The sequence below is a fragment of the Anguilla rostrata genome, chromosome 10 (assembly GCF_018555375.3).
Source record: "Anguilla rostrata isolate EN2019 chromosome 10, ASM1855537v3, whole genome shotgun sequence".
Lineage (NCBI taxonomy): Eukaryota > Metazoa > Chordata > Actinopteri > Anguilliformes > Anguillidae > Anguilla > Anguilla rostrata.
The window spans coordinates 40,726,979-40,754,006 of NC_057942.1; the positions used below are offsets into that span (position 1 = coordinate 40,726,979).

Sequence of the window (27,028 nt, forward strand, 5' to 3'; positions counted from 1 at the left end):
GCTGTATCATTTGCCTCCACTGGAAACAAGGGGTACTGTACATATATACCATATGACCAGAAGTATCTGTTCACTCCTTGGTCTGTGGCTGTTTTTAATGGTTTGGGCTGTAAGGCATGAATACATATGCTATACATATGCTCTATGTACCAGCGTGTAGCAATGTAGGAACCATACCTGTGGCGATTAGGTCCTGCTCCAGGTTGGCACTTGGAGTTCATTGACGTGAAGGACGAGACTATGGACGAGACGTTTCGCTTCCCCTGCGACCGCTGGCTGGCCAAGAACGAGGACGACGGGCAGATCATGCGGGAGCTGGCCTGTGCCAACCACGACTTCCTGGACCTCACTGACAAGACAAGTATGTTCTAGAGCTAGGAGTCTAGAGCAGTCCTGTTAAACACTGGAGACTTTTTCCCTTCCTGGATCTCACTGGCAAGACAAGTGTGTTCTAGCGCTAGGAGTCTAGAGCTAGGAGTCTAAAGGAGTCTTATTAAACACTGGATGCAGTTTACAATAAGATCGAACAAATTCATACTTTTATAAACTATTACAATTTTATTAATGTTGTTAACATGAATACATAGTAATGTTAATTAATGTATTGAACTATGGATCATTTGATGCCCTAAGCCAGTGGTAACCAACCCTGCTCCTGAAGATCTACCATCATGTGGGTTTTCATTTCACCCCTAATTTGACAAACCTGACTCTACTAACTAGCAGCTTAATTCAGATCTTTAGCTGTATAATTAAATAATTTAGCCTTAATTATAAATAATAATAAAAGTGGTGAGTGATGTCATCTTTTTTACAGGCACTATAATAAATAAATTAATTAATTAATTAATTTAAGGTTATTATAAATTACCACCATAGGTAAGCTTCTTAATGTAAACCTAAACCTTTACTAAATGAAATACTCCACAGTACAATGAGAACTATTCTCAGTCAGTGATTTTTAATCACATGTTGGTAAGTCCTCAATAGATTTATCCATACTGTTAAAGCATATAAAAATATTTTATGAATGCCACTCAGCCTCAAATCTCTAGAGTCTATATTCAAATGCAGTAAAAGTAGCAGACAAGGTTGAATTAATTTGTTGGTTCCCGCAGTGGTTTAAATATAGATTTCCTCAGCTTTTAAAAAGATCCTTACTAAGCTTTAAATCTGTCCAAATAGACAGTGTCATGTCTGAGCGTTATGCAAAGAATACCCTCTCAAGTGGAAGTAACAGGCAGACAGAAAGAGAGTGACTGTCTACCCATACTCCAACTTCCAATAAATAGAGCAAGATAAAGTTTTCACGAGAGTCTGTAAAATGTCCAGTGTTAATTCAACTCTATTCAACTAATTTTACTGTGTATCAGCAATTCTAGCAACGCGAGAGCAGCACAGTGTGAATTGATATTTTGAGAATAATTAAGCAACCACAGCGAAGGATTCAGTGTCTAGTGTCAGAATACTGGATAGCAGAAACATCTGAGAGCTTATTATTCTTGGCGTCTAGTCACTGTTTGTGTGCTTTGATTAACAGAACTGTGGCGTCTGGCTTATCCGGCCTATTTTGACTTCATGAGGGATAAGACTGTTGACAGTCTAAGTATGCACAGGTTTCCAAAGCTCAGAGGTGTGTGTGCAGACTCTCTTCCCTGTATTACGGTTTCCAGTGCTGAAATGAATGTGTTCTGCTTTTGCTTTGAAAGAATACGAAATTGCCACCACAACAGCCGACGCGACCGACGCGGAAACAAAGGAGAACGTCTGGATCGTGCTGGAAGGGAGGAAAGGACGTTCAAAGGAATTTGTGATGGAGAACTCCTCAAAGAAAAAGAAGTTCCAGCGGTACGTTCTTATTTATTTATTTATTTATTTATGTCAGTGGCGTCTTTGGTGATTGTTGGGGAACAAAGCGGATTGTTGAGGGTGTCACCACAACATTTTAGCCGCCGCTGATTTCGGGGCTTATTTGTGGTGCTGTTCACACGCTACATTTCAAACTTTCGATGTTTTTAACTAAATTTAATTCTAATTTGACAAAGTTAAATTAGAATGCTAGTTCCTAGACATTACAGAACATTGGTTATGCAATCACAGCTTTGTGAAAACATGAATATAACTGTGGCTGATTTATGTAAGACTGCATTCTTGCATTTTCTTTTTTTTTTCAACAGTGGAGCTACAGACACGTTTGAATTTTCCTGCAAAAATCTCGGTGACCTGGCCAGTATCTGCATGGGGCATGCTCCCAAAGACGGCAAAAAAGTAAAGACTGAGTCTTTCTGGCACGTGCAGGAGGTTGTTGTCACAGAGATGGAGTTGGGAAACAAGTGAGTGAAGCTTGCACTGGTATAATCAACACGGGGAGTCCGGACTTACGTCAGAATATTTCAGGTGTTTAAGAGCTGTAAACGGGGCAAGACTGTTCGGCCAATCACTGTGAGACTTACGGGGTTTTGAACCTTGAGTTTAAGCAATCAGACAGCAGAACTGACTGATTAGCTGTTGCTGTAGCAATCGCGCGCCCGGTCATCTAAGCTCAAGTTTTAAATCCCAGCATTTTTAATTTCCCATTTTGCCTGTGAAGCCTTGCTCATTCTTGTTTTATCTTCTATTAAGTTCTACTTCTTGAGCTGTAGTCTGTAAAGCACAAAAACACAAAAGATTCACAAGGTTCTTCCTTGATTAGATACAATTGTTTGAGTGCCTTGTCAAGAGTAACTGTTTTCAGAGTCCTTTTGAACCTCATTTAGAAATTCTATTCAGTATTTTTTTTTTACCATTCCATACCGATTTTTGATGCCTCTCCCCCCCCGAACCCCCCTCCGCCACCCAGGTTCATATTCCGCTGTGATGCCCAGATCCCTCTCTCGTCAAAGAAGCAAGACGCCGTGACCTTCGAGTGCACCAAGGCCCAGGAGAGCTTCGCCAGCAAGGTCCGCAGCCTGGTCCCCGTCAAGTACGAGATCATCGTCGTCACGGGCGACCAGAAGGGAGCCGGCACCGACGCCAACGTCTCCATGACCATATACGGGTCCAACGGCGACTCGGGCAAGCGGGCGCTGCAGCAGAAGTTCCGGAACCTGTTCGAGCGCGGACGCACCGACCGCTTCCTGCTGGAGATGCTGGACCTGGGCGAGCTGCAGCGGGTGAGGGTGGAGCACGACAGCACCAGCTCGTCCTGCGGCTGGCTGCTGGAGCGGGTGGAGGTCACCAACACCGCCAACGGGGTGACCACCGTCTTCCTGTGCGGGAAGTGGCTGGACACGGCGAAGGCGGACGGGCAGATCCAGAGGGTGCTCTACCCCAAATACTGACCCGCTTCCCTGGGAGTGTCCTCGGAGGCCACCCCAAACACTGACCCGCTTCCCTGGGAGTGTCCTCAGAGGCCAGCCCAAACACTGACCCGCTTCCCTGGGAGTGTCCTATTCTGACCCGCTTCCCTGAGAGTGTCCTCAGAGGCCAGCCCAAATACTGACCCGCTTCTCTGAGAGTGTCCTCAGAGGCCGGCCCAAATACTGACCCGCTTCCCTGGGGTTATCCTTAGAGGCCAGCTTTACACTGGTCCAGACTTCAGTGCTGTCTGTCAAGAGAGCCTCCAAAATCAACTTGCTGCTTTAGTTACTTTTTTTTATTTATTTACCTACTTAAGGCCATGTTCCCTGGACTAATTTTTAGAATGAAATGTTACTGTTTTTAGTCTGGATGAACCAGTATGATTGTTTTTCTAGGTACAAAAAAAAACTAAAAAAACTCAAAAAATAATGATTCCTGTTCCCCAGAACCCACGGGACAGAGACTGGCCCATAGTAACACAGGGCGCCTATCAAAATGATCCACACTGGTCCATCGACACCCTCATCACCACAGGACCACTGGGAAGTATTTTGATTGTGTTTTGTTGTTTGTAAGAGGACTTTTATTTTGAATTCCATTCTTTCCTATTTTTTTATTTTTTTTTATTTTTTACATCTAATGCTCTCAAATGAACCTGATATGATTTAGGCCCATGTTTGTTTGCCTGATCATATACCCAATTGTGCCACCATATTTACCTGAACCCTGGCCCCTGAAATATTAGTTTTGTCATGGGGCACTTCAGCATCAACATTCTGTTTGCACTTCAGTAGTAAATTGATGGTTGGGGTAATAGTCTGTAAGCAATAATACTGTCTTACATGAGTTTACACTAAAGAAGGAAAAGAATTGACATATTTGCAGTCTAATTCATACAACTGACAGAGAAACATATTATTTTTAACAAATAATTTTGACTGGTTTGGATATATATAGTTTTTTTATGTTCACGGAGATTCCTTCAAATAGTGACATCCTTCTGACTTATATGTGAGTAGCAGAATATTTTAGTGTTCAGTTTACACTACGGGTGAGTTTTGATATGCGAGGTCTGCAGTATAATTTAGCCACAGCCCACAGCCTCTGTGTAATTAATCATCAAGGTTCAATTGTTTCACCTAAGACAATTTTGTCCCCACTTAATCAAGTATGTGACACATAGTGTTAATTTTACACTGTGCCAGCTAATTCAAATCTAGAATTTAGATTATGTTATTGAAATATGGGTCATCAGATGTCCTTGGTGAATACATACTTGTGGTCAAATTAATACAGTTATGTGTTGAAGGTCAGTGATATTTTTTAATAGATTGTTTAAAGCACGACATGGAAACATTATCTGTTATCTGTATCGTTTACAGGAGCAATGAATTTGGTGATTAAAAAATGTAGCCATCACATGAAAATGCCTGTAGGGCTTCGGCTGTTGCACTGGTAATTAGTCATTTACAACTTATAAATACCACTTTTTTCAAATAAGTATATCAAAGGAGATATTATTTAAATATGTTCTAAATTCTGTTTCGGCTTATTGAGTTTGCAATGAACCCTGCTTTTGAAATCAGTGCCACAGATTGAGGATTTTGAACAAAACAAGTGACTTTTACAGGATTCGACTATTTGCCGTACCTACAGATCGCAATAAAAAATGTTTTTGGAAACTTTTATTTGGATGTTTCATAACAGTGAATTATAGGGCAAGGGATCACTATCCCAAATCAGAACAATTGTTTTCAGAACAACTGAAGTTACACTGAAAAAAATGTCTACTGGTGAGACTGTTATAAATCAATATGATATTAAATTGTATATTGAGAACTAGGATCAGTTTCACATTGTCAAATAATGAGGAAGATGTGTTTGCTTGTTTCAGACAATTTATTTGAAAACCACATACAAAAGAATCATTTACAAGCCTTAAAATTAAAAAAAGAACAGAACAGTTTGGGTTTAGCGATGCAGTTTCTCGTTTAAATCGTTCTCATTTGATATAAATACAGTACAAAATCCACCAAATGTGAATCTAAGATTTCCACACATTTTTTTTTGATTTCTCTAGGTATTCCGCATCATCGTAACCGTCATCATTAATGAGCTATTGCTTTCATATTAATGATACAAATTCCTACTTTTATTTGTAAAATATGCCATAAGGTAAAACATTGCGCGTTAACAGCAAAGAGCAGAATCTCATACGAAGAAGAGAATGGGGGGACAGCATTCCTTTTACTGGCAGACTATGGAGCCATTTTCAGCATCATTCAACAGCAGCAAATAAACAATCTGTAATATTCAAGGTATATCTGCGACGATTTTAACGCATCTATTTTTATCACGTATATATTAAAACCTGAGAACGACATACACCTAAATAGCTTGTGCTTTTAAGATACTGTTGGTAGGCTACTGGGTTTGTACAATGACGTATGCAGTCGTATGTTTCAGTGGAGCGCTTGTGAAAGATTTCCCAGCATCCTTTGGGTGCAGGGAGAAGTCAAGCTGTGATTCAGAATGTCTCTATATAGGACACCATTCTGCCAACTCAGTTACCGTGTTTTTTTGTTTTTTTTAATGTTATGTTTGGTTCCCACAGGTCTATGGGAAAATGATTGTAATGATCCTTCTTGGGAACAAATAATTCATAATAAATCAGGAAAAAACATATTTTAAAGATTAATATGTTATAGGGAATTAAATATTTTTTAAACAAACTGGGGCTTTATAAATCAAAGGTAAATTAAACATTTTGGGAGATAAATAAAGGGATCAATTAAACCCAGCTTCTGTGATTACATGGCACTCCTCTTGGACTAAGAGGTGTGCTGTAATATTATTATAGCATTATTATTGTGGTAGATAAGGAGTCAAAACTCCTGGACACATAGATAGATTAGGAAGGGTGAACTGCACACTGATTAAATTAAGACCGATTAAAATGTGTCCACAATTGATCACTTGTTTTGTAAATTTAAAAAAAATGTTCCCGGGTAATGTCCTTAAAAATCCTGGCACAAAAACCTTTATCATTTGTCCCTGAACCTTTTAGAACTTTTTTCATAGAGTAAGGATTTTCAAAAGAACGCCTATTCAGAAATATGACTGTTGTAAGCTCTATACAGTATATGAATCACTTGTTGCCACTGAAGTTGAGGCACTTGTAGTTAGTCTTGTCCGGTGGTGCAATGTCAGAAGCCATGGATGAAATGCATAAGGTGGTGTTAATGAAATGGCATACAGACACAAGCACGTGGGACAGGACGTGTAGATGTAGATGCTGAGAAAGCAACCGAGCTCATGCCAGCAAATGGTTTGCTTTATGTTCAACGAAAGAGTGCAAAAATCGGACTCAAACCGCACTAAAACTGTTCCCATTCTATTGCAGCCTGTCCACAAGATCACAGCATAGGGAATAAGAGGAATTACATTTAATGGAATGTAACTAATATTAACAGCACCACATAAATAAACTACTAAACATACCCTGCTTAGGTCAAATAAAATATTTTAGCTTTTTAAATTTTTTTTTTTTTAAATACAAACTGCATGCAAAGCATTTCAATTAAGCAATGCAAGGTCTTTTTAAAAATACTTTGCTGATACCTTGTGTTACAGCTAATTAAATTAAATGATAAAAATAGCAAAACTATAAAAAAATAAATTCATGCCCAAATATTTACAGTTAGTAATAAGTTATGATTGTGTAATATTTAAGGCATTTTCAACTCACAAGACTCTGCTTACTATGTCAATGTTCATTACTCCCCACAGGAGCTCTGTCAAAAACAGGTACAGTACCCTTTGTGTCACTGAAGAGTTGGGAAATGATCTTAGAAATGCTGCTTTGAATGGATGGCAAGTTTAGACAACACACTCTCCCAATTAATTTGGGGATATGGCCAATCCAAAAAGGAACAGCTCAACTCAACTAACCAGCCAGACTTCTTGTTTCAAGTATAAGGACAAAGAATGTCACTTTTTTTGATAGTATACCGATATCTGGCCTATTTAACACAGAACTGCTGCATTAATGCAATGGCTTTTTAAAATAATTGAACAGTCCTAATGAAATATTCATGGTCTGCAATAATACAGTCCATTAAATATAGTTAAATTTTTCCCTTGAAGAAAAGAAGTTGGTAGTTTGTTTTTTTCACACTAGGCTGAAAGGAAACTCTCAGCGAACAAGGTTTTTGATACTGTAAAAAGAGACAATGGGCCTCATTCACAAAACGATCGCAAAACTGTGTTTCCTTATGCAAATCACATAAACAGGATTGCGCATAAAATTTACAAACAGCCAGCATTCATCATCTCATACACCTGGGATACGCACAAAAACAAAGGTCTGCACAAGTGTTATGAATCTCATGTTTGTTTTTTTGTAGGAACCACACATTTTTTGTAGGTAAGGATAATTTCAGTATTGTGAATGAGGCCCAATCAGCCCTAGCCTTTCTCATATATATTTCTGGGATGAGGAAAACGATGCAGCAGTAACAAAGAACCATAAAGCACACTGGTTTTCCCAGAATGCACTGGGCTGAATATACAGTTAAGATAAACCACTGGGTGCAATTGCACAAGCAGTTACAGGAAAATACTCTCTGGATCAAAATCAATTTGAGGCAACTTAAGATTATAGTGCATTACAAAAAAAGGAAAATAAAGCAATAAATAGAACAGCAGCTTTGCAGCTCTTGTTTAAAATTGAGTTAAAATGGACACGGACCTGTCCAATGTCCAGTTTTAATTGAGACATTCAGACAAACAGGCAGACGGATAGGAAACATGAAGATAAATGTCCTACAGCTACATTAGCTAGCAGTGAGTCTGACAGACAAGGGATGTTGTTTGGTTTTCTCAAACAGATGGCTTTTTTCCCCCCCCCCTCACGTTCCAGCGGCTGAAAAAGCACCACGATGCGCGTCACACGGAAAATACTGCCACCGTCACAGCGCGGTCTTCATCGTTATGGCAACACAGGCTAGCAACCACACGGGCGGTCCAATACACCGAAAAAAAACACGAGAAACACGTTTGCTTATTCTCTGCAAACACTGGCTGCTGATATTGAAACAGTCATTAAAAAAGATCACATGTGCTTGTTTTTTTAAATTTTTTTTAGGCAGTAAGGTTAATGTTACAAAGGGGGGTCCACCTGTGGCCAGTGAAAGAGCAGGATGAAGATATTTCTTCATGTCAGGTCTAGCCATCCAGCTGGGGTGGAATTTCTCATGTCGTTTGTTAGTGCGTAAAAAGAAGCCACAATTCTCTGACAGCTACCACATGCGTGTACAAAACCCCTCTTCTTCTCAAACTCAAGAAACAGCCCAGGCTAACACTGAAGGAAAGCTTCTGAAGTGGCTACTATATGAAGGGGAGGGGCACAAGAACTAGAGACTTATTTGTACAAGCTTGGATGGCCATGCGTTCACCAAGGACATGTACAGCCACAAACTAGCCACTCCTCCACTGGTAACTATGCGCAATCAGCAGAGAGACCTACGTTTTATGGCATAGGAGAGGCATTTGGCTTTTGGATTGAGCGATCACCTTGTAAACCACGTTATACTAATGCGTGACCCCCTGCCACCAATCGCAAGCTCGTTCTACTCTTTTTTTCCGATAAAGCACAAAGACTTTTCCAGGAAAGAATAACATCTCATAATCCCAAAATATATGATCATATAGATTTGAATAACCTCTCTCACTGATCAGACCAAACACTTGAAAATGTCTTAAAATGAAAACCCAGGGGGCTATACGTACCACCACAGACACAAACACGGCATCAGGCTAGTGCTCTCTCTCTAAAACAGGCTTTTTTTTCTACATATCCAGCACTAAGGACAGCATGCTGTGCAGTATTTGTTCATTGCCCCTATCATTAAAAGACCGTGAAGCACAGCACTGCACCCCACCCCCCCACCACCACCACATCTGGGGGGAAAACCGGCCCCCACCTCTTTCACGACATCCCCCACCCTTTGCGATGGCGACCGAGAATCCGATCCTCTCTCAGTCCATCACGAAGCCCTCTTATTCCCTCTTCTTCCCTGCATCTCTCTGCTGTTCTTCCGTGAGTGTGCTTTTCTTTTTTTTTCCTCTTTTCTTTTGCCCGTCGCTTCTTCTCCTCCGGTCGTCTTCGGGGCGGCCCGGGTGGCGGGGTTGGAAGCGGTCGAAGACAGGAGACATTCGGCGAAGGGCTCGAGGGGCCCCAGGGAGGAGGAGGAGGGTGGCGGGAGGAGGCGGGGGTGAGGAGGAACGGCGGGACCAAAGTCCAGGGCTACCGCGGGGCATCAGCTGTCCGGCGTCAGCTGGGTCTCGATGTCCACCCGGCAGATGGGGCACTTCCTGCTGGTGGCCAGCCATTGGTCCACACAGGCCTGGTGGAAGAGGTGCATACATGGTAACCTCCTGTGGACAGAAACAATAACAACACTCAATCAACACAAGACTGAATACACCTTTGAATACAAGATTAGTATGCAAGTCAATGCACTTCAATTCAATTCAGCTCAGTTCAGTTCAGTTCAGTTCATTATTCAATTCAATTCAATCCCATTTAGAAATATAGTCTGCAAACAGACTCATGAATGTAAAATGTATTACAGTAATATATAATAAGCATCCATGCAACAGATCCTCAGTTCTGAAGCTTCTCTCAGACCTCATACAGTGTTAATTTGTGAGCTGACTACATCTAAAAGAGAAAGAGTAAAATACCCAGAAGGAGGGTGCTAAATATGGAGGCTATTAAAATACCTCTTACTGCTCTTTCTGAGATGGCAGGACAGAGCCAGGACCTCCCCCCCCCCACACGTCCCGTCCCCACCCCCCCTCCCCCCTCCCTCTGTGTCACACAAGGTCACCAGAGACACCCGCATGCTCACAGACAGCTGGGGGGGGGGGGGGGGCGTTGGGGGAGGGGGTGGGGGGAGGAGTCTGAGAGCTCAAATGCAGAGCTGGCAGGCTGATCTACACCCTCACACACGCACACGCACAAACACAAGCGCACACACACACACACATGCATACACACACTCACACACACATGCACACATTAATCGGTTGGTTCTACATTAATCACCAAGTCAGCATTATAGAAGTGTACTCCTTGACTATCTCAGCTGAGGTTTCAAGGACTAGTTTCACCCCACAGCTCACCCATAAACCTTATTTCACACAGTTCAGAGAGGTGCACAAACCAGATATGAAATCAATACCAATGAATCATCGTTTTTTTTGGGGAAATGACACTAAAGTTTTGTCCCACAACGCATTGAATATAAATTGAGTGTACACTTTTTATGTAGATAAAGTGGACAAAGCACTCCAGGCAGAGCATGTTATTACCAAGGACAAAAAAAAAACCCTGCAGGTCACGCGCACGTGTCTGGCCTGCTGATGAATTACCTCACGTCCTCTCCGTCCTCCAGCATCGACAGGCATATTGTGCATTTCTCATCGATGTCCGACTCCTCTTCGTCCATCGATATCTTCAAGTCCGCTGGTTTTCTCTGGGACAGGAGCATATCAATCAGTCGCAAGGCAATTCCACGAGAACCTTTAATTACACCGGGACAAGTTAAGCGCTTCATCTAATGAAGGACAGAAGTGAGTCAATGTTTTGGCGCTCTGGAGCTGGAAAGAAGGCGGCACCGGGGTCATCGGCAAAAAAAAATGGGCACAGACACACACACACGCAACACATACACATGAGTGCATGCACTTGTGCACGCGCCATGAACACACACACACATATGCACGTACGCAGTACACACACGCACACACACACACACTCAAGCACACACAAACGCACACACACACACACAAACACACTAAGATTTGATGTTCAGGCTGCAAGTACCATGACAACAGAAACCTTTCAACAGCCATATGTCAAAGCCTCTTTGCTATTTCCTGTAGCTTTGCACTAATGATAAAAATGTGCCTCTGTCATAGCATTTGGTGTTTTTTTTTTTGTTTCATAAAGATGCTAAAATAAACTCGGCAGAGAAGAAATATTATCCTCAAATGCTTTCCAGTGTTCCCAGCTCTTTCTTTCCCCCATGAATTTATTGAAAGCCGCTGCATTCAGAGCAGGACAAACCTTGATCCCTGCTTTTAATTAAAGTGAGGTGAGAGTATCGCATCTCTTTTCTGTTTCCCTGGTGAACGGGGGATTGAGAAGCATTCTTTGATTACCACTGGGCCGTGCTCATTATCTCTCAGAAACCTTTTGATTAGTCTACCCCGAGGAACAAGAGGACAGAAATTCCCTTTACAGCCCCTTAAAAGTCAAGCCCAGATCCCCGGGCCTGTATATATTTTACAACCTGCACTCAAAAATTCTATCTGTGGACAAGACCCATTCCAACCCGATTGGAATGCAGACATTTCGTGCACATAAAGTGATTCAGATTGCTTGGTGAAATGGGGGAGATGTATGCTGTCACTGTGAAATAGCTTTGGTTACTCGAGCGAAATTAAATGCAATGTTTGTTCTTTCTCGGGGACGAAAGAGAGGCGCGCTGTACATGATTTGCCGAGAATTAAAATGTCAGTCCTTCCTGCCGGAGCATAACGACACAGTAACGACCACGTATAGCAAAATTAATGCTGTTCGTTTTTATCCTAGAGCGGTTGACATGCATGATAAGTACACATACATTTTGACGTACATGGTTGAATAAGGTGGATACATCAATAACAACATATTTAATTTTAAAAGTGTGAACCTGCATGGTCTGAGATGGATAAATAATTTTGTTTTTGTGAGATAGAGAAATATGTACCAACATAGCTTTATAAATAGTTTTATAGTTTTTTGAAGACCTCCCAAAAACAGGAATATTTAATTTAATAACTAGGCCGAGTCATGCCATTTATGGAGTGGGTTTGGGAAATCCCATCATATGGGGAAATGTGTGAGTTGCCATTGATGCATATTGGCTAGCATTCTCAGGTTGTATCCAGAGGGAGGTAAGGTTATTATGTGTGGAGGTTGGGTCACTGGGCGGTCCTTTCATTTGTAAGCTGTGCTTCTTCAGAAGTACTTCCAATTAGCGAGCTATTTGAACCCTCAGTGTGCTGCCAAATTTTCTAGTCGTAAACAAACTGCCTGAATTTGATCGATGGCCAGAACTACACAAACTCAAAACATCAGTCATGTAAGCTTGGTGTAAATAAAGTTTACATCTACAATGTGCATTAATCAATTTCCATTTTGAACATTTGCACCATGCCACATTTTCCCACCCAGTGTCGGTGAAATGTGTATTAGGCCCAGGTTATTTTTCTTTATTTTAATACAAAATAAGGGAGCATAATTTTAAACCTCATAGGGCACTGAACAGTGACGAGCGGCACTGACTTGCAAAGGAGGAGGAATTTCTCACCTTCTTGTACTTGTGAGGGAATGTGTACCTCTCGATGGTGGTCTGCACGGCTCCTCGATTCACGCTGCCAAGCCTGTCCTCCAGCTGAAGCAGCTCCTGCGGTTAGCGGTGCACGGAAAGAGGCAGAAACGCTCATCTGAGAGGCAGATTTTGGGTTTTTTATTCATTTTTTTTTTTTTTTTTGCTTGCACATCTGCGAGCATCCCAGTGGGCTATATCCGCCGAGGATCGTGATATCGGCCTGAGTCAGCGAAGCGGCCCCGGAGAAGCAAATCGGGTCACGGAAGTGCGGCCAAGAGCTTTACGGCAGGCTCGGATTACCCGCTAAATCATCTCAACATGTACGGACTTAAACACAGTAAAAATGCGCAGTGCTGATTCAACTCTAACAGAGTACGTGCGAGTCCACCCAGGACCATATGTGCTCAGTAAGAGTTGATTTAACAGTGAACATTTTACTGTGTCGACGCAGGCTGGGCGTTTTGACAGGCCGGCCAGAAACCACACACCTTATGATAGATCCCCCTCATAAACGACAGCCGGCGTTGTCGCAGCTGCCAGCAGCAGCATGGTTTTCAATCTATCTTTGTTTTAATCTATCACAATAACCGCTCATAAATTCTAGCACAAACCGTGACACTGTTCATATGCACTCTGACACCGCTACTGCACGACGGCAACCATGACAAACGGAGATGAACAGAAACAAAGAAATAATTTTTTAAAAACATGACAAGCGACCAAACACCGAGGACAGAAAGCACGCAGACAGGGCTCTAATGGATAAGTGGACGGCTGAGAACAGTCATGCTCACAGGCAGTCCTTTCTTTCATGGTCCCAGAATGAGCAGAGAATTTGAGACGACAGGCACGACGGAGTGGAAAGGTGATCTGGCGGTAGGCCTACCTCGTAGCTCTCCCGAACGGCTGTTGCATGGCGTGAAGGATTGAGACTCTGCAGTGCCAGAAGGTGCAGCTGAGGGTAGGGGTAGTTTCTGATTTCATGGACAACCTGCGAAAAATACAGTTTGATTCAATAGCTCTGATTAAGTGCTAGGGTGGGATTAGGTATGTTCATTTTATCCTCATCAAAAAATTGCCCTTTTTGTATCAACTTATAGCAACAAGGATTCACGGTGTTTGAAAATGACATACTGTACGTCACAAACGTGCATTTGTATTGTAGCAGTGATTTAAAACAGCTTCCGGAAAGGCAGTGTCTTTTACGGCTGCGATTAAAGGAATGATACACTCACCACCTGCGCGGACGACGTGTTCCTAGGGAAGTGATGCATCCTGGGAGATGCCAAGTAATGCTGATAGTGCTGCGGGAGCTGTCGGAGGTGATACTGATGGTGAGAGAGGCTCGTGTCCACGCTGAGGTCCCTGTGGGGGGATATACGTTGGTATTTTTCTGACAAGCAAAGACAACTGGTTTATTTTTTTAATTGAATATGTAGGTACCTTCAGGGTACCTTCTAAATTAGGTAGGTAGATATTTCCCATTGTTCCAAAAAGTGTCTTAAGATTTACCACAAGATATATTTGCAGAGATAAGAGAAGAGAAGAGAAAGCGTAGTTTTGATGGAATCATGCTGAAGTCCAAATTACCAATCAGTGCCTTCTGCCAAGTAGCGGGGCTGCTGTGTGATTGGCTGCGGGAGGTGCAGCGAGGGGATGTAGTCGTACCCGGCGCGCAGCCGGTGCGGGTGGAGGGGCACTCGCTCCTGGCCACGCCTACAACAGGTGTGAGACACATCAAAAAGGTTTGGTTAGCGTCACTTCGGCCAACAGAACAGGGGCCTGTATCACCAAGCAGGACTACCGAGTTAGCTGGATAACTGCACTGAGTGAAACCCGGAACAGATCTTTTTAGTTCAGTCCATGTTCGAGATTTTAATGAGGGTTCCAGGGTTTTAGGGTGGCAGTGTAGTACGAGGGGTAAGTAACTGGTCTTGCTCAGGTGAGACACTGCCGTTGTGCCCTTGAGCAAGGTACTTAACCTGCATTGCTTCAGTATATATCCAGCTGTATAAATGGATGCAATGTAAATGCTATGTAAAAGTTGTGTAAGTCACTCTGGATAAGAGCGTCTGCTAAATGCCTGTAATGTAATGTAATGTTTACTCAATGCCTACTCTGTAATCCTGCTTGGTTATACAGGCCCTTGATCAATGGATCAGTAAGTACTTTTCTCCTTTGAGCTGTGCGCTGAGATCCCCTTTTTACTGGAGGGGGAATGGGGGGAGCTCACCGGGAGTGGGGGAGAATGCGCCGGTGCTGAGCCTCCAGGAGCTGCTGCTGGATGAGGTACTGCTGGTGTAGAGCCTGAGTCAGAAACGGGGCCCCCGGGACCTCCTGGAACTGGGGGCCCGGCAGGGGCGGGAGGGCCTGGTGGAGCTGCGGGGCGTGCTGGTGCGGGGGGGCCAGGTGGGAGGTGGCCACGCCCGGCTGGGGCTGGGGCGGGCCCGGGTGGGGCAGGGGGAAGTCGGCGGACATCGGCGCCTGTGAGCCCAGGTGGAAGTTCCGGCAGGAGGTAGCGTGGCTGTGCTGGTGCCTGCTGAAGTGAGCCCCTGGGGGGGGGGACAGAGGGGGCGTGGCGTCAGTCCACCAAAAAAAAAAAAAAACGCTCACCGGCTGGTTTTCCCTACTCTCCCTCTGTTCAGCTCTGTTTTAGTTTGTCTTAGTCAGTGTTTTACCCAGAGCAGCTGTGGCCCTGGCTATCTATTCACTGTGACGGCCGGTTTTACAAGGGGTGGCGACCGGGGGGTGTTTTACTCCCGAAACCCTCACGCCACTGCATTTACACTATATCAGCAGGGCTTTCCGCTGAGCTGCGTATGAGTAATCGGTGAGCTGTGCAGTACGTCTTAGATATGTGTGTGTGTGTGTGTGTGTGTGTGTGTGTGTGTGTGCACGGTGGAGTGGTATCAGTGGTGCGGTACGTCACGTTGAGGTCCCGGTGTTGGCTTCTCACCTCAGGAGCGGTTCGGAGGCATTTCTCTCACAGAGTAAGCCTCTGGCATCTACCAGACGGAAATCAGGACCGTGCAGATGCGTCAATTATCTGATTTTCTCTGAGACTTTACTAAAGGCTGGAAACAGTAACGATATAATGAGATCACTCAGGCATGAGTATCTAAAATTAATCTGATTGTGTTGCGTTAATTATGTGTCAATAAAAACAAGTCAGGACTGTAGTCTGGCTTTTATAAATAACAGGAACACCACTAAAACTACTACGAGGAGGCCAAGTGGTGGTTGTGACAGAAGTAGAATTGGTATGTCGATGGAACTGATACAGCATGATTTGATTGTGCAGGATATAGTCCATATGGCAGACTGATACTGGAATTGCTGTTTGTGAAAATATGCATGCCCATACACACACACACACATGCACACACACGCACTCACACACACACATTCACACACGCACATACCTCACCATGAAGGTCACAAATATCATATGACACTGAACCCTCTTAGACAGAGTCAGTTAACCGCTCTATTTATAAGAATCCGTAATACTAACCATGGTTCTGTGTGGAATATACCTAAAGAGTCCTCTGGCATTCATCCCACTGAAATGACTGTTTTGTCATTGTTTTGCAAGACCAGAGCAGTGTTATTTCTCTTATTAAATTCAGTCTGAAACTAGAGCTACAAAGCATTACAACCACTCACTTAACAGATGCTCTTTATCAACTTGGGAGAATATGGGAGACGTGCAAGTACAGTCATCTGATTAATCTATATGAGTGCCAGACCTGCTGACAGCATTTCGAGACCAGCAAGTGAAGCTGAAACATCACTAAAGCACCAGTGAGCTAGTGCTTTGTAGCTAGCCAAGCAGTGGATCAAGACAATATAGCAGGGTCAAGACCCTCTTTTCTTGCTAACCACCTACAACAACAATTTTTTTACATTTTTAACATTTTTAAAGGAACAGGGATTGGCCTTTTAGACAAATGCAGATCACATTAAGAAAATTATCCCAATGCCGTTTGAAAACCTACGGCCAGATTCCATAAAACATGGTGACGTGCTGGGCCAGTAAGACAGATATTCATTGAATGCATTCCAGCACCGTGCTGGATTGAGGCCAGTCTGTAATGTCTGATGTACTTCCAGCTCATCACACCTTAGTGACTTACAGCATTTATTTTCTTTTTGGAAGAAGACCCTGAGGAATTTTAATTATATGTTATCCTAGCATGCACAAGACATATTCTAAAGATATTCACAGTAAGATTGACTGCAAGAAAAAATAAGACAGTGATTTTGATAATGGCATGTCTTAGAAGGTTTTGCACCGAAGTAAGACCATCACACAGTAAATTGCATTACCCATTATGCTATTCACAGCATGTTCGATGTAGCTGTATTTTGTCTAACGTTGGTAGCTGTGGCCAATTAAACAGCCCTAACATTTGAACTGCCAATTTCTATGCAAAACATAAATGAGGAAAACAGCTGTTTGGCATTGCTGGAATAACATTAATAAATCAAATGCAATGCTGTTGGTTAATTATATTCAGCCGTATTTATTTCAGTTTTTTTGAACGCAAAACAATGCTGCTTTTAACTCAAACATGACTGAAACTGTCAACACATTATTACTATGAGGAAATAAAGGACACCTGCTGACGGGCAAATTACTTTCTCATTGTCTCATTCTTTTGCCTAGCAACTGGTCACGCCAGTTGGATGTGCGTACACTGCCTTCTCTTCAACACATTATTACTACCCATATGAATTCATGAAAAAAAGCCCCATTTAGCTGATTGTTAAGTAGTGTAAATGAGATGATGTGTGGCTCTTTATTATCCAACTTCCTGACATCTATCCTAAATGACATGTTTATGAAATTTCTGCGCACTGAACTGTTGACACATTTTTGGCCCAGTCTCTCTGTGGGCCTGGCCAAGTTTGCTTAGCACTTATTCTCACAAAAGTGGGCCACTGAAACCATGGGTTTTAGGAAGTCACAATGTAATAGATTGCCTCTTTTTCCCTAACATATTTTGGTACGTCAGAACTTAATGTAATACATCTGTGAATAGGAGATACAGTCTAAACGGAAATTTAGAATCATGGACAGACTGTTTCCGGCACATGGCATCAAGAAAAATGGACTGACCCCTCCACAATCTCTAAATTATAACACGTTCTTTATTGGTTATTCCAGGACTGCTAATGACGACAGTGTGTAGTGAGAGATGAATGATTAAGTGCGTTGACACATTGAGGAATGTCAGCAGTTTGAGAATCACTCTCATTTTGATTCAATGTTTCGTCCCATTAGAGTGTTAATAAGCATTTTTTAAAAAGGGAACCCAAAATTGAGGGGTATAATTTTGTAAAAGGCTGTGGCAGATAAATATTATAGAAGAAAGAAAAAAGATGAATCTATAAAAAATATATATATGTTTCATGTGAAGGTATGCCAGGTTAAACATAAATGTTTTTGGAGAAGTTAAGTGAGATAAACTTTTGTGCTTTCAAATGGTGAGGTAAAATGACCACACAACGTCAGCTGATTAATTCAGCATGCATTCAAAGGTCATGGGCTCTCTGCTACCCTGATGCAACTAAATTAACATTTCAAAGAATTCCACTGTCTAGCCCGTACGTCATCGCACAATGGGATGATATTTGATGGATAAAATCGGCAAAATGGCAGACAATTGTGAAGAATCGCTGAGACGATTGCAAATGGGTAATTTTAGATGTCAGCTTGACAGGACTTCAACTGTAGCAGAACAGACAGTGCTCCAGCGAGGAGACAACAACAACGGGACATGTCAGCGATCCTTCCCAGAACAAATGCGGGAGAAGATATTTTTTGACAAGCTGATTTTTGCTTTACAATGTGCAGCCTGCTATTTGAGAATATTCTTGCATGTTGCCCTGACTGAGTAACCTCTATAAAGGCAGGAGCTTTAGAAGTTACACAGAAAGCAGCAGCGATATAGTTTTTTTAACTGGATGGGCCATTTAATGAAATATGGCGGTATACTAATGATTAGCATACTGGGAATATAAAAAGTTTCCAGAAAACCATAAAGCCACATTTATAAATATAAATTATTCCACAAAATAAAGGACCAAACCAATAATATTCACTGTGGTTTTGCAGAAGTCTGGTGGCTTTGTCATGGAAAGGTCTGTGGTCTTCGTTAAAAACAAAATTAACGATTTCATGCAAACAACTTTGTCAGTGTCAGGAATGTATGTTTTTTTTTTATCCCATGAACCTATTTATCTGATAGATAGCGTGACAAAAATGTGACACAAGAATTGTGACTCAGCCATGGTACAGTTCAAGAAAACAACTGTCTTGTTTCCTAACCTCAACCTCAGCTGTGAATATTTATTTCTAAAAGCCACAATTGTTGTCTTCTGTTTCCACAAAGTGCATGTAATTGTGAACAGGTCTGCCACACCATTGACAGATTTATACCTTGTCAAGGTAGGAGTTGCCATGTGATGAAACCAAAACTGCACCAAATTTTGCAATTGCACAGAGAAATTACTTAATGTATTTCAACTGTATTTACTTCTTCATTTTGATTTAGTCCAGTGCCCATCTATAGTCTTCTGAAATTATGATTTAGAACAGCAAAAATGAATTCCTGGCATCTATAGTGAACAAACTCTGGCATTGCAAACATTCAGTCCACACAATTACATTTTCCTGCAATTCTGTGATGCTGAAAAATAAGCTGCATAATGGGATCTGTCGTTTGACCGAACTGACGGATGGTACCGTACGCATTCATGTAATCTGAGGCAATGGATGTGACGAAAACAGAAGACTGGTCACCTGCTATATAAGAACTGTCATTACTGTTATATTGCGATTCAAGCAGTAGAATTTTAGAACCGTCATAATGTGATATTGTCAGCAAAGGTTGCAATGATGCTCAGCATCGATGAAAGAGAAATACAGTGCCGACAGATGCATGTGCACTGTTTCTCTTATGGTATGTTGCCTATGTTGGCTTATGCACCATAAGTGTCACTGCACATGAATATCTTTATGGGCAAGAGTAATCAAGTTTTTTTTTTTGCTTGTTAACACAGTTAAGCAAGTTCCTCAATCATTAAAATGGATGAAATAAAATGTTTTTGACAAATGACACTTGCATTTATGCCACTGGTCAAGTTAAGGGCAAATTTACAATTTGGTGATCTGACCAAATATTGAGTGCTGATTTTTGCTTTCTGCTGACATATCATTGTGGTGTGATATTTAATAAGGCATACATTGATTTAGGGCTGGAACACAGATAATTAGTTATAAGTTCCTCCCCCCCCCCCCAAGTCAGCCTTTCTTCCAGCTAGACATCCACAATGTCAAAATGCAATCAGGAAGAGTAGCACTCTCTGCAATGGATGGACAATCTCCTTAGTGGCTGTGGGCTCATTAAGGCATATTGCTGTCGTACAAATTACAATCTGTATTTCAGCACTGTTTTACTGTGCCGAAATGTACAGTAGCAAACGCCACATTCCATAATCATCATCTGAACTAGAAAGTGCTGTTGCCTACGTTTACCAATACGAATTCAGACACACACTAGCTCAGTCACGGGCACTGCAGTATACCCAGTCTGCAGAAAGCAAACAAATGAAAAAAAGATGGCTACACAAACATATTATGCCATGACCTTGCTCTAAAGTGCTCTATCTCCACCTAGACTGCATTTACAAAACTAATCGGGTCTTTTGCACTCCCAGCCTAGAGGTAAAACTGGCCTCAGGGGGGGGGATTTCATCAGCCAGCAGAATCAGCCGAAGAAATAAATAAGAAATAGAGTCCGCAGCACTCCCTAACCACCCCCCTCCCCCACCCCACACCCCTCCCAATCCTTCGGTTCTGGCCGCATTCCGAGCACGTCTCGCCTTCCCCCCCGAAATCATCTGTCAGCGGCTCCGAGCCCCTCTGGGACTTCTCTGGATCTTAGCGCTCTGCTTCCTGGTGAAGAACGTGCGCCACTGCGGCGGGCGGGAACCCTCTCTCTCCCCCCCACGCGCCGTCGAACGCAAACTCCCCATTGCACAGTGCGACTGCGCCCCCCCCCCTCACCACCACCGATGTGTAGCACCTTCCTAGGTGATGTACGGCGGCCATTTTGCGCCACAGAACTCACAGCTGAGGTGAAGAGGGAGAGAATGATTTTTAGCTAATTACACTGGGGGACGATCAGGTGGCAGGTTGAGAGAGCCATGTTGGGAATTTAGCAAGGACACCGGGGAACAACAGAAAAACAATAGTACCTACAAAAGAACATAGCAACAATGAGAGGGATGAGATACTGAAGAATAATGGTTTTAAAAACTGCACTCCGCCAGCTGCTCTCCTCTTAAATAACATCCCTACAAATAGTAGCTATGTTTGATGGACATGTGACTTTTCCCTGAGGTCACTTCAGTTTGCCTAAACGTATAGCTCAATCTAATTCAAAATATAGTTGAAAATGACATGGTTTGGTCCTACTGGCTAAATTCGGGCCTCATGTGAACTACTATTTGCCTGACTGTGGCATCACAGAAAAGAACCTCAGAACTGCAAACGCTTTTTCAGACGTTTTACAATGAGCACTCGGTCAGAAGGTTTACACTACAATACCATCAGCACTCTGTCATTTCAGGCTAGAAAATAAAACTTTGTGTTGTACAATTGGTGTACAATTACACATACGCTGTATATAATATATATTACATATATAACTGCATAACACTGCATATGCTGTGCTCTAATTCAGCATGCAAGCGCTGAGGAAAACGGTATGGAAAAAGTACTGGAAAGTAATTTAGCAAGACATAGCATGCATGAACCTACCCAATAAATATTAATATTTATATCTCTGAAATGGAACCCTCTCTTCTGCATAGGTCCTTTGTTAAGAGTTTAATATTAAATCCCTCAGTGTTGATCTGACACTGCTTTTGGCCGTGTGATCCACAAATGGGGGAAAGTGGTATCCTTTTTGGGGTTCTGCATCGGTAAGCTTAAATTGAATTAGGCAGGGCTGGTGAAGTACTCACATAGGAAATGATGCTGCCACTGTTTGACAGTTTTTCAGGATGCATTATTCGGCCAGCCTGTACCTGGGGGGACACAGCTCCCTCTCTCTCTCTCTCTCTCTCTCTCTCTCTCCATCTCTCTCTCTCTCTTTGCAATGGGTAACTGCAGTGAGAATTTCATAGTAATACCCACAATTCTGGGATACAGAATTTATACAAATACTGCATCAGCATAATCGAAATACAGACCCATAATGTTCCCGTGATGTAAGAAACAACAGTGCATCCATTAATAATTATACAGGAGTCCTTGAGACCAGTGCTTCTGTCCTCATCTGTCCTTCTGTACACATCGAAGTGTATGAATAGTGTCCCAGCCAGTGTGGTACAAGTGGTGTTATGTCCTGCATTTATCTGAACTGACCGCTCCACACAGATCCATGAGTGTGTGCACGCAAAGCCACAATAATTCAGTGATTGAGCATCACTCTTTCAGGGCTCACAAAACGTACACACAAAATTTCGACATCCCTCTGATTGCTTTTTGACATTGACAAATTCAAGAATGAAGGATTTCTGAAGACATGTTTGCTGCACGTCTCTCTGGTTACACTGCAAACTAGTTCAACTGCTGGGAAAAAAATGACTGCCGGCATCACATTAGCATTGGCTCAGTATGTTCCCCCTTGCATATTCACAAAAGAAACACTGTAGGAAAATAAAATTTTAACTATAAGCTCGCAGTGCTATAGTTTTCCAGTGACAGCTACTGTACATAGTAATGCATACATTTACTTCCTTTCTTTGTGAAGAAACAATGAGCAATAAAATTAACATTTTGCCAAGACCATTTTATGCAACACATTGATATGTTTTATGCATTTCATTAGGTATAGTCTCGAAATTGCACAAGTCTTAGAAATGGCTGCGAGCCAAGTCTAGCCTCATCTCGTAACTCTTTTAAGAGGACACTAAAGTTCAAAATGCTGTCATAAATGGTTTCCTGTCAGATTTATGAACTACCCTTGAGCGCTACTGTCAATATGATACTAAAGGCCCTGGCATGGGACTTCCGTGAGTGTTGCCCCCCACAGCGAATGCCAAAGCAACTGGAAGAACTCCCAGCGCACATTTTCATCCAATCAGAAAACAGCAGCTTCTGCACATCGGGTTTCGCCCAATGATAAACTTTAATGCGTTCACCACATGGGCTCCGATTACCCAACTAAATACCAGCATCTTAAAAGTGGTTGTGAATGGTTCACACGTTAGCCAGGCTTCCCTGTGAAGCATTCTGATTCTGATTCTGATTTCTCACTTTCAAGAAAACACAAATCATTCATAGGAAAGCTTTCTGGGTAATGCAAATTGTTCATAGAAAGTTGTCCTTGGACACTCTTCACTAAAACAATGCTATTCCAACAGCCAATTGCTAGGCCTCCATGATACAAATTTGTAGACTAATCCTTTTGACCTGAAACAGACAGAATGTATTTTAACTGATGTTGGAAATTGGGAGATTGCTCTACGGCACGGTTAACCAACCCCTTAAAGCCTAGAGGAAACAGGCAAAGTCTACATTGCATTTTGATCAGTATTAACATTGTCAAGTAGAGACTTAAAGGTGCAGTTTAAAGCATTTCCTTTCTAGAACATTCTTCAGAATTAATTTGGCTGATTTAGGAATACACCCAATTTATATTAAAAAATATAACTGTCTATTGTGTGCTTTTTAACACATCATTCAGTCAACATGACTGGTTCAATTTTTAGAAATACGGAAATAAGTATGCTCACTTCAAGTAATCAGAATAAAGGTGTGCATCTATCGACAAGCGGGCGACCTCTCAGACTCCATTTCACAGTCAGAGAGGCGTTTTTTTTTTCTTCATCCTGTGAATTTTAACATCAGGACAGGACTGCACCTTCAAGTGTCTCCGTACAATTACCACAGAGATGACTGCAGATAATCTCACTCAGGCCTTGTGATGAAAAAAAGCAAGGAAACAGTCAATCCGTCACAGCAGGGAGGGGTGTTGGGGGGGGGGGGGGGGGGGGGTAAGACAATAAATGGATATCAGCAAGAAGCACACTGAAGGTTAGGAAAAATACTATATTCTTTATTGAAAATATTAGTAAAATGTGGAATTGTGTAATAATAATAATTACATGCAAAAACAACCAAAGACAAGGCCCACCATGCTCCGTATAGGGTTAACAGAACAAAAGCAGCATCCAATGAGCAGATGTGTATGCTATAGCACAATACAGTACAGCAGGGTACATATTTTCTACAGGAAGATTACATTGGAATTTACTATTCAATGTATAAAACAAAATAAGAATAAAATGACCATGCTTTTAAATTCTAATACAAGAACAAAAAAAAGGTAGAAAACCACAACCAAAGAATAAAGACATTTTTTTTTTATTCTGAGGATATCTATAGCAGTGGAGGAATAGTCTATATAATTATCCCTGTGGAATGGACAGCATTTTGTGCTTTGTAAATAGGTGTAGAATTTGCACAGCAATGAATCACCAGGGAAATGTTTAGAATTAGTAAATCGTTTGGGCTTTGGCAAGCCAGTTATGGCTATAGATGTACACGGGTTTCACGAGCACACATTTCAAAAGGAACAAAGGGCTACACACACGGACAGGATTATGACTGGCCATTTAACAGTTGACACAGGTGCAGTGTACCGTCGCATTTTTCATTGAAACTCATTCGGACAGATAGGCCGTTTGCGATTAAAATGCTTGAAAATACTAAGTATAAAAGAGGTAAAGCAAGCACTGCAGCGACATACCCCTTTAATAGAAAATACCAAAATATTCAATATTGAATGTCAGATGATGTAACGCGACGGCAATTTCGGACGAATTATAAAATGACGCTCGGTACAATGCACCTTTTTTGAAAAAAGAAAAAAAATGAAAACGAAAATGAGACAAATCCTGGTGTTCGATCAAGCAGCGCTATAATCGAATCTACACAAAATGTATCCACTTTACAGGGATTTACAGTATTATGTAGTCTACTTAAGACTGGATGGGGGGTACACAATGACATTTGTTTTAACTTCTAATTCTACAATGGGTTATTAACTGTACAGCAATTTGACAGGAAAAAAGACAGCGTTCTCTAGAAGATGTTATAATTTTAGACTTAAACAAGAGGATAAATTTACTATTAAAATATATTTTGTTTAAATACCAATGTCGTCTTCTGATGGAAAGAGGAAATGAGGAAGAAGGGATTCACAATACAGCTAAATGCGGAGTACAGGCAGAGGCCACACCACACAGCAGCAGATGGTCATTAGCTACACAATGGAGGGGGACGACAAAGATCTGATAAATGCAGAATGTAGAGCCAGCCTCCATACTATGAAACGGGGAAAAAGAACAGAAATAAAGCACAATGAAATTGTTGATGCCACTGTACTTCAAGAGGCACGTCATTTATTTCTAGCTAGTATTATTATATAATCAGCACAAATTCTAGCTGGCTAACGTTGACTAAAAGGACAACAGTCTGACAATGACAGCTAACGTTAAAATATTACCCTGGTTTACCAAACAACAGGAAATGCAGAACTGCTTGAGACTTCTGCGTTGCGCACGACACCTTGCACTCTAGTGTTGGGCTAGTCGTGTCCACAGGATGTCTACGTAAACCAGTTTAGCTAGGTAGCTAAGCTATATTTGACACGCAATTGATACTTCAAAATCGTATTGATTACTGGATACCATTCTAAATTAGCTTGTGTTAAATAGCTACCTAGCCAGCTATACCCTTTGGATTCCAATGTAAGCCCATTCCAAATTTGGATGAACCAACGTTAGCCAAAAAACTGCTTGATAGCTAGCCACCGTAGCAGTAAACAGCAGATATGCAGACAAAACACAAGTGGCGTTTCAACTGTTTGGCGCAGGGTAGCTAGCTAGATAGCTAACCAAGTTCCGATCATTGTGTTAAACTAGACTAACCACATAGCAGGTGGTAAGACAAACATTTATCGAGTCTAACGTTAGCTAGCTAGCTAACTTAGCGAATGTATCAACATATCCCATAGTCCGCTAGCTGGAAAATCAGCACCAGCAAATACCATTGCAACGCTAATATAAGATAGCTAAACCCGTTAGCTAATATGTGTCTAACATTAGTTTGCTTGCTAGGTAGTGGGTGAAGACCCAGATGCGTTGGTTTAATATTAGTTAGCTAGCTGGCTAGTAAATCAAATTCGCATTTTGATGATTAGCTAGGTAGCTAACAGCTAGCTAAACCTATGTCAGGAACAAACCCAAACGCGATTATCGCCTCGTTTCTGTTTTTAAAAGAATGGCTAACAAGATTGTTCCCTATGTATGCAGTTTTTGTCCAAGAAAATAAAAAGAATTTTACAATACCTCTATGTCTTACAGAGCCAAAAACAGGAAGAACCAGATATCCAACATGCACTAGAACCATTCTGGTAACCTTTGATAGTACCGCAGCCTTCTCCACTGTTATATATGGCCCATGAAAAATGATCCCTTCCTATCTCCTATATATTCAAATGTGGGGTAGATCATACAGCTGCCTCATGGACAAAGACAGAACCAACCAATCGCACACTAAGCATTGACTTCCGGTCCTAGCAGACATAGTACTACGAGATCAAATTCTCAGGGTTTAAAGCATAGCCTCACGCCAATGTTTATAAAATAAAGCCTCCAATTAATTTTATACACATTTTACAGTACTAACTAAATAAAACATTGTAACACAAAGCCCCAAACAGTTCAATTTTGGATACATTTACACAAATATTCGCACAGAGATCATTTATTAACCACAATATTGTTACATTGCATCCCTAAGAACCGATCTGAAAGCAAGATAATGCCATTTGCAATGCCTACAGTTTTATCTCCAAAAAAAGGTTTCCGCATCAATTAATAATTTGATATTCGCTCGTTAAAACAGCATAGACAGCACATTTTAAATGACAGCCGACTGTGATTCACGAATATGCAACGGACTGAATTTTAACTTAGAGAATTTATCACGGCAAAGAAATAGCAGTTTGTTCTCGGCTGCAACATAAACAACATTGGAAGTGTTGGAAGTATTCCGAATATCATAATGACATAGTCCCACCAGATTCTAATGGTCTAGCAGGGCCCATATCTGGTAGCTCAGGTCCGGCCTTTTCTCTTTAAGCGCGAGTGCCATCTTGCGT

At 41.8% G+C, this 27,028-nt stretch overlaps 2 protein-coding genes across 3 annotated transcripts in view; one reads left to right on the forward strand and one right to left on the reverse strand.

Annotated features, from left to right (window-relative positions):
* LOC135233521 (lipoxygenase homology domain-containing protein 1-like) overlaps positions 1-5,406 on the forward strand; it is a 38,287-nt gene extending 32,881 nt beyond the window's left edge. Inside the window, exons 40-43 of the mRNA XM_064297149.1 lie at positions 191-361; positions 1,710-1,848; positions 2,178-2,333; positions 2,840-5,406. Of these exons, the coding sequence (XP_064153219.1) occupies positions 191-361; positions 1,710-1,848; positions 2,178-2,333; positions 2,840-3,320 (947 nt within the window). The 3' untranslated portion in view covers positions 3,321-5,406. The remainder of the gene's footprint in view (positions 1-190; positions 362-1,709; positions 1,849-2,177; positions 2,334-2,839) is intronic.
* A 336-nt stretch (positions 5,407-5,742) lies between these two features.
* On the reverse strand, positions 5,743-26,978 carry ark2cb (arkadia (RNF111) C-terminal like ring finger ubiquitin ligase 2Cb). Of its 2 annotated transcripts, XM_064297147.1 has the most exons (8): positions 26,214-26,931; positions 15,016-15,334; positions 14,373-14,498; positions 14,018-14,147; positions 13,669-13,773; positions 12,762-12,857; positions 10,777-10,880; positions 5,743-9,777 (listed from the first exon to the last, which is right to left on the reverse strand). In XM_064297147.1, exons 1-8 carry the CDS (start codon positions 26,272-26,274, stop codon positions 9,660-9,662), a joined length of 1,059 nt encoding a protein of 352 aa, XP_064153217.1. In that variant the 5' UTR covers positions 26,275-26,931; the 3' UTR covers positions 5,743-9,659. The 2 variants fall into 2 exon arrangements, 1 of the variants encoding a protein (XP_064153217.1); XR_010323857.1 differs by lacking the exons at positions 5,743-9,777; positions 10,777-10,880; positions 12,762-12,857; ... (2 more) ...; positions 14,373-14,498; positions 15,016-15,334 and adding an exon at positions 23,897-25,188 and having other exon boundaries at positions 26,214-26,978.
* Positions 26,979-27,028: the final 50 nt, after the last annotated feature.

Excerpts from the sequence above, each read along its gene's own strand:
- ark2cb (XM_064297147.1), bottom strand. The coding sequence starts at position 26,274 with ATGGTTCTAGTGCATGTTGGATATCTGGTTCTTCCTGTTTTTGGCTCT. Across the intron at positions 13,774-14,017 it reads ACACGTCGTCCGCGCAGGTG|GTTGTCCATGAAATCAGAAA; the intron begins GTGAGTGTATCA and ends TATTTTTCGCAG. Across the intron at positions 9,778-10,776 it reads GAGGACGGAGAGGACGTGAG|GAGGTTACCATGTATGCACC; the intron begins GTAATTCATCAG and ends TTCTGTCCACAG.